Source organism: Dysidea avara, chromosome 15 (genome assembly GCF_963678975.1).
Source record: "Dysidea avara chromosome 15, odDysAvar1.4, whole genome shotgun sequence".
Lineage (NCBI taxonomy): Eukaryota > Metazoa > Porifera > Demospongiae > Dictyoceratida > Dysideidae > Dysidea > Dysidea avara.
Window position 1 is genome coordinate 5361847 of NC_089286.1, and position 7522 is coordinate 5369368.

A 7522-nucleotide genomic window follows, 5' to 3' on the forward strand; every position below is an offset into this window, starting at 1 on the left:
ATAATTTAACAGATTTGACAAAACAATTAAGTGAATCCTCAAGGGGTTGCCAACCCAAAATCATGTACAAGGGTCCCAATATTCAAAAATATTTCACGTGCATTAACAATAGACTGTATTCCAAATAACACCACACAAACTTTCTATTTGGGGGATTCTTATATTTTCAAGTGTTGTCACCAATGGCGATTGAGATTTCGAAGATTGATATGTAGGCTAACAAACTAGATATCGAGGCAAAATTACCAGGTTTGGTTATTACAGCAAAGAAACAATAGTTTTTCTTCTAAACTTTGAAAACCAGCTGAAAATTTCTAACCTGGCGTTAAAGAATAGATTTTATACCCTTATAACTGTACCTGCTAGTTTTAGGTCAATATCTTCTTCCAGGATTGAATAGTGATTTGAATCTTATTAAGCCCCATTGGAACTCTCACGCGAAAATGTTAGAATACCCCAAATAGCCGCAGCCATTTTATTTCGTGACGTCATTTGGAATACTGTCTATTTGATAAATATTGGTGAATATGCTAAAATTTTCATCAGAGATGCTTTCACTTCTGCTTGACCACTGGAGCACAATTTTGACAGGAGCACAATCTGGACAGAAACATCTAGCAGTTATTTACTCCAAATAGTTGTTGCAGCTACTTATAGTCATCGATCATAGTCACCACGACAAGTCATTAATTAACAAATACAGTAATAGTTATGTAAATCCACTTGTACCCATTGTGAACCGACAGAAATGAAAGTATCCGATTATGTAGATAATCCAGCTTTTAAAACTTTTAATGGATTTCTCGGATAGTGTAAAGAAGTCCCATGTTGTTGGAAACCCCTCATCCTAATCTTGACAATAGCACAGCTCATTTCAGTGAGTATTTCATTGGATGGTATGCTAATTCTCAAAATCACCTATTTAAAGCAGCCACCTGCTTATTAAGGCCAAAAAAATCTTAGTCTTGTCTTAGATAAGTTCCACTGTGGTTCCACTGTACAGTGGAACCTAAGAAAAGGGAAAACACAATTACAAACTACATTATCTTACATCCCATTAGCATAATTAGTGTTATACATGTACTGTTATGTAGAACGAACTTTAAGCAGCAAGTACATTATTACAATCCTTGACACTAATATTACAATCCTTGACACTAATATTACAATACTTGATGCAATCCTTGACACTAATATTACAATCCTTGACATTGTCGTTCCTTACAACGCTGCTTTCTCTTACCTGGGCCTCCAAATTTTTTTCTTATCCACACAGTTGACACATTTCCCGCAGTCAGTTGCTAGGCATCCAGTGCATTGACCACAAATACGTTTCCTTTTCCTCCTATACATGTATATAAAGGTAAAGATATATCATCACTGAGGTCATCAGTGCATACCTATTTTAGTTCCAGCTGTAACAATACTTGGCTCTTGCAACTCCTGTCCCATTTGTACTGCTTCCTGTCTATTTAATCCCTCTTGAGCCATTTCCTCTTCTTGCACTATTGCTGGTTGTGCTGCTTTCTGTTTCGCTAATCTTGCTACCTGCATGGAAAAAAGCACAAAGCTTAACATTCTCAAATGAATGTCATATGGCCAGTAATACCTTCTTCTTTTCTGCTTTCAAACCAACTCTTTGTTTCACTTTTGATTGCTTAGCACACTTGCATCTGGGCAGTGTTGAGCACTGAAGTGTTGTTCTTGCTCATTTAATCTTCCTCCGTGAGATAATTACTGAAGTATCCCCTCTTCTACGGCAAAGCAGCCCTTCTTTTTTAGGCATTTTACTTTGGGTTTCCTCATACAATTTTTTCAAACACTGGTTAAAATTGACCAGGACATCAATGTTATCCATGCTGTATGTCAAAATTTCCAGTTGTTTTAACATCTGGTGTGCTTTCACTGATTCAGTTTTGAGCTGTCTTTTGATTCCCCCCTAAAGGACAAAGTACAATCAATTGGCTAAATTGAGATATGCTTTGCACACAGTTACACATAATGTACACTTTACTCACAGGTCATCTACAGAAACATTACAATCATTTTTGCATGCAATAACACATTATGCTGGATTTTGTCACAAAAAAGAAAGTACTCGTCATTAGCGAGACCTACATACTAGACATGGTCACTATAATGAAGTAGTCTTAGGTCATGAAACACACCTTAGCTGTGTTTGCAATTGGGCTACTACTTCTATAGTGAGGAGGTCTTATTGATGAGGACATGAAGTAGACCTCAGCTATATATGTTTGGGACCTACTTAATACAAGGTAATCTTTTCAAAAGGTCATGAAATGTGACCATGCAGGCCTGCGAAAACAGAACATGTGGGTACATAAAGTTTTCCTATTGTTTCAAACTTTCGTCCATTATCTTTTATGCCACTGTGCTATGGTAATACAATTTTTAGCCTACATTAAACATTTGATTGACTTTATAATAAAAGTTACAGAATGCAAATATATTCTATTCAATCACTGAGATATGACCTGTTATGTGATAGGGTGTAGTTTGTGCCCACATGTCTTGTTTTTGCAGGCCCAGTCACAAATAATAAATATTTTGTGGGCAATATTACCAATTCAAATTTTTTTTGCAGATTTGCAAACAATCTCAATAAATTATGTATTAGACTATATAATTTTGTGGAGGTCTAAGGATAAAAATTTTCTCTGATAACCTTTTGCTCTTTGCTGTTAGGCTATACGGTATACCATAGCTATATTTGGGACTTACTTAACATAGTCACTATAATGAAGTGGTCTTATTGATAAGGTCATGAAGTAGACCTTAGCTATGTTTGTGACATACACCAAAGTCTTGAGTCAAACGACTTGAGCTTAAGGACTTATATATTAATGCTATACCACTAGGAACTTGTGAGGAGGCTAAAGCCTGTGAATATAGGGAGTCAGAAACATGTAACTGACTTGCTTATGATATAGTCTCAAACACATTTCAAATATGTGGCTCATTCTGGGTTGTTGTCACCTCTGTAGTTTAACTGTCAGATTGTGCAGTGAATTATAGTCGAACCTGCATTTAACACACACTTTGGGACCAAATGATTTTGATGAAATTTTACTATTATTGTGCCATGCTCTTTTCTAGAGGGAAAATTGCATTGACGAAGGTCTATATAGGGACCTCAGCAGCTGTTTTCATGTCCTGAATGAGGAGGCCAATGTCCTTTACAGACAGGAAAGTTCCACTGTATTTACAATACAAATTGGCTGATACATGGCAACTCGCAGAGGTTTCTGGATTACACAATGTTAACATTGGTATGACTATAACATAGCCAGTGAGGGTGAACAGTTACATAACTACCATGTATTTTCAGCAGGTTTTTTTATTTTTTTTACAGCAAGTAAATATATGTATGTGGTGGATATATAAAATGTAGGGCTGGGAGATTATATCAATTGTGGGATTAATTGTAAATGTCTCTGAACATCGTAAATGTCTCTGAACATCATGATGTTGATAAATATTATAAATAACCATGATATTGTGATATCACAAGTAAATATGTGTTAATAAATTGAAACTCATGGCACATACTTTGTATGTGAAAGAACATGGTCCAGAAAGCAAGCCTACACTTCTGAGAGTTCATTGTGTGAATAAATCTTACGACATAGTTAAAAGTCCACCTACTAGAAACCATTGAATTTCTAAGGATACTTTATTCGTTACTGTTAAACTGTAACTGTGCATGATTTTAATTGTGCTGAACATGGCCATGTATTGCTACAATAATAATTTCAAGCTATTGATACATGTGAGTTATAACATCATGATAGTTATTACAATTGTGATGTTACGTTCTACAATCGTGAAAGTAACAAAATTTCACAATTGCTCAGCCCTAATAAATTGAAGCTTTCGACAAATCAGTCTAATTTTTATCCTTTCTATTTCAAACATTCAAATACTATACTGCATACAAAACTACAAGTATTAAACTAGAAGACAGTGTTTGTAATAAAACTATTATATATAAGACAGCCAAGTACAGCCACTAATACTAACAGATACTATCAGGTTAATTATTCAGGGTAATGTTTAGGCACAAACACAGATGTTCATTGTTGGCCAGTATAAACATACATCATAGTGTACATGTCATGTAATGTTGAGTGTATATATATATATATATATGTGTGTGTGAACATGTACTTGAAATTTCTGAATATTGGCAGGTGTACTACACTGGTTGTCACGCATGGAGATTAAAGTGGCATCAGTTTCCTCAACCATTTGCACCTGCTGCTCTCCACTGTCTCCACTATCACCATAGTAATGCACAATGGCATCATTGTCAGCTTGAAGGTAAGGACTTTCCCTGTAACTCTTTGGTAGGGCATTCCAACCCCATTCTGCTCTCAAGCTAATAACTGCAAACATATGTTTGCAGGGCAGGTGCCATCGTATCCAATCTTTGCATGTACAAGAGGGTTGCAAAAAATTTACTGTGTGTTTAAAGGTATCCAATTTCTTAATTTTAAATATTCCATCTTCATCACTTAAGACAATGTCCTCATCATCATATCGATTTGACCTAGCTTTTCTTTCTAAGCAATGTAGAACAACTGACCGTGGCTTGCCATGCAGGTAATTGGGGACGACATCATTGTATTCTCTATACATTGGTGAGCCTTTTAGATTCTGAAGGACATAGTTCCTGTGTAAGTCAGGTAAAAAGCGGTCTGACAGCTGTGTAACTAAAGCGGATAAGGTGAATGATTTCCTCCTTGGCATGAATTTATATTTGAACAGTTTGTTCATGGCCTCAGTTCCATTGTTAGTATCTACAGCGGCATAGAAGTTGTGATCTCGAAATGCCCGAGCCCAACGCTACAAATTAAAGAAGATATAATAAACACAAGATTCCACAACATACGCACAGTTAGAGCTGGGGGATAGTATGAACATATCAGAATATCAGGATGGTATTGCTATCGTGTATCACCTATCATTTGAAAAATTACTATCAGACAATAATTAAAATGTAAAAAAAATAATAAAAAATAAAAAAATTGAAATATTCATGCAAAACAATTGTAAAAATAATATTTGGGAACACAAACCAGGGTAAAAAGCCTGTTTAGTCTCCTAGACAAAAACATATCCTTAAGTACATCTCTCCTTGCATATCTCTGTGAAGGTAATAAGTGGATTTTCACTATTCGTTATACTATCGTCTATCGTGAACAGCATCTTACTATCGTTCAGACATTGAAAAATTCACTATCACCCAGCCCTAGCACAAATACCATACATAATTACTGTTCCTCAACAACCCTACACTCTTCAATAGAACACATACCTCATTAATACACCACACTTACATCAACTATAGATTATTAATTTAACATACTGTACCTGCCATATGTCATTTGCAAGCAATATTACTACTACAGAATACACTTGCACAGAAATGCAAGTTATTTATATTAAACATGACTATGTCTACAGTAGCATATTTTGTGCTATTTAGTTCAAGAATATTGCATAGCTTTAGACTGAGCCAGAAAATATGGTGAGCACTTGTTATACCTATGCAATACCCTAACTCATAATCTTAGTTGGTAGATCTGCATTAATATAAATTATGATGACCTGTATACATGCATGCAGTGGTGACTACAATAGTGTAGATGTTTAAGGCTGACATTCCCTTTGTGCAATAAAACTTAGGAACATTTCACCAAAAAAGCATCCTGAAAATGTTATTTGTTTGTGCCAACAATTACCATCCATCCTACTTAGTTTCACACTCCCATCAATGTACCTACCATTCCACATGTGACTTGTTATAGAGGTTAAGCTCACCTTGGGGGAATTAAGCCATGAGCCCACCAACCAATTACGGACATTTTCATGCTGTTTCCATACAGTAGACTTCTGTAGTTTCTCCAATGACTGTTTGTAGTGGAAGTCACAAGCTAATTCACTAGCAGAAGGAGCCCATGCACAATCACGTAGCAGTGACAATAACTGTTCTCTTTCATCTACACTGAGACCGTTCTTGTGATCTTGAATCCAACGGGTCCACGCCTGTTCACGGTGAAAGTCACACCCGTACACTGTAACACCAGGGAATGTTTGCTCTAATGCTGAGATCTCAGCTTCTGAAAAATCGGACATAAAAAATGGAGGATTCCATTCAGGGTTCCACGAACGAAGGACTAACAGTGCTTCTTTAATAGATACAGCACATTCGGACTGCACAATGAAGTCAGCAACAACACAATATCCAACGTTGGTTCTGACACACACTAAGAACAGTGGCAGCTCATATCTCATGGTTTTGTATGTTGCATCAATCAGGGAAATATAGTTTCCATACCTAATCAGCAATTCTTGCTGCCAAGCTACCTGATGAACCCACAATAATGATTCACTGGCATTAGGATCATCTTGTGACTGTTGGTCACTACATGGTCTGAAGAAAAACTTTTCGTTCTGTTTTTCATTTCTCCATCGAGCAACCAGTTCTTGTAGATTTGCCTGATCTAGCTTTGAGAATTGTAAACCAAGCCTGGCCTTGTACATGTGGTTTCGTATGTCCGTTGGTGTAGGGTAGTATGCACGGTTGGTTTTGTCAGGTAGCTGATCCCTAAATTCTGCTTTCACAAACTGCTCCAGATAGCGTTGGACTTCTGCAACATCTGAATATCCTTCCTTCACTAATTCTTCAATTTTTGCTGCTACCACTGGACTGACCTTCTGCACCACTCCTGCAATAGGTCCAATGAAATGTTTCTGGTGTGCTTCATTTGTTGGTAGGGAGACATAAAACCTTCTACCACTTTCAATGTCAGTACCTTCTGCAAGTGCACTCTTAAGAGAGTGTAATTTGTCTTCCTTTACTTTCCGCATTGCCCTAGCAGACAACCCATCAAGTTCAACACAAAACTGTGGAAATACTTTAAATTCTTTTATGACTACATGTGCTGGACAACCAAACTTGCGAGTCAATTGCAAGCAAACTCTATCAGACTTGCGTTCATACTTTTTAAAGTAATGCCTACCATGCTGGCAATCTAAATACTGAGTCCTCACTATTGTAAAGGGTGTATTATTAAACTCTGCAACTGTATCACCAAATTTGTGGGTCCAATAGAACTTTGAAGGCTTCATCTGAAAATGTAAAATACAAGCATGATTATATATTCACCATAGAGTGTAACATAAATTTCATTTATGAAACCTAGTGGCTAAAATACTTCTTTTTACCACCAGCCCTAACCTGAGACTGGAATTGCATTACTTGATGAAGTGCATGCCAAGTAACATAACGATCATACATTACAGTTATTATTACAGGACATTAAAAATTTATTAATGATGATGTTTAAACACTTGGGTTTTATCAACATGCATGCTACACAGCACTATAGGACACTATGTCACATTAGTTGTCCCTGTGGGTATAAATGCTTTACAGCACATTGAAGGGAAGACTCACTGAATAATTGAGCCACATTTCTGTCAAAACCACAAACAG

At 36.5% G+C, this 7522-nt stretch overlaps 1 protein-coding gene across 1 annotated transcript; it reads right to left on the reverse strand.

The window, feature by feature from the left end:
• Positions 1–1088: 1088 nt before the first annotated feature.
• On the reverse strand, positions 1089–6979 carry LOC136245116 (uncharacterized). The gene is made up of 5 exons (XM_066036633.1): positions 5845–6979; positions 4189–4866; positions 1610–1939; positions 1401–1548; positions 1089–1345 (listed from the first exon to the last, which is right to left on the reverse strand). The coding sequence occupies exons 1-3, from the start codon at positions 6892–6894 to the stop codon at positions 1709–1711; spliced, it is 1959 nt and encodes a 652-aa protein (XP_065892705.1). The 5' UTR covers positions 6895–6979; the 3' UTR covers positions 1089–1345; positions 1401–1548; positions 1610–1708.
• Between the last annotated feature and the right edge of the window lie 543 nt (positions 6980–7522).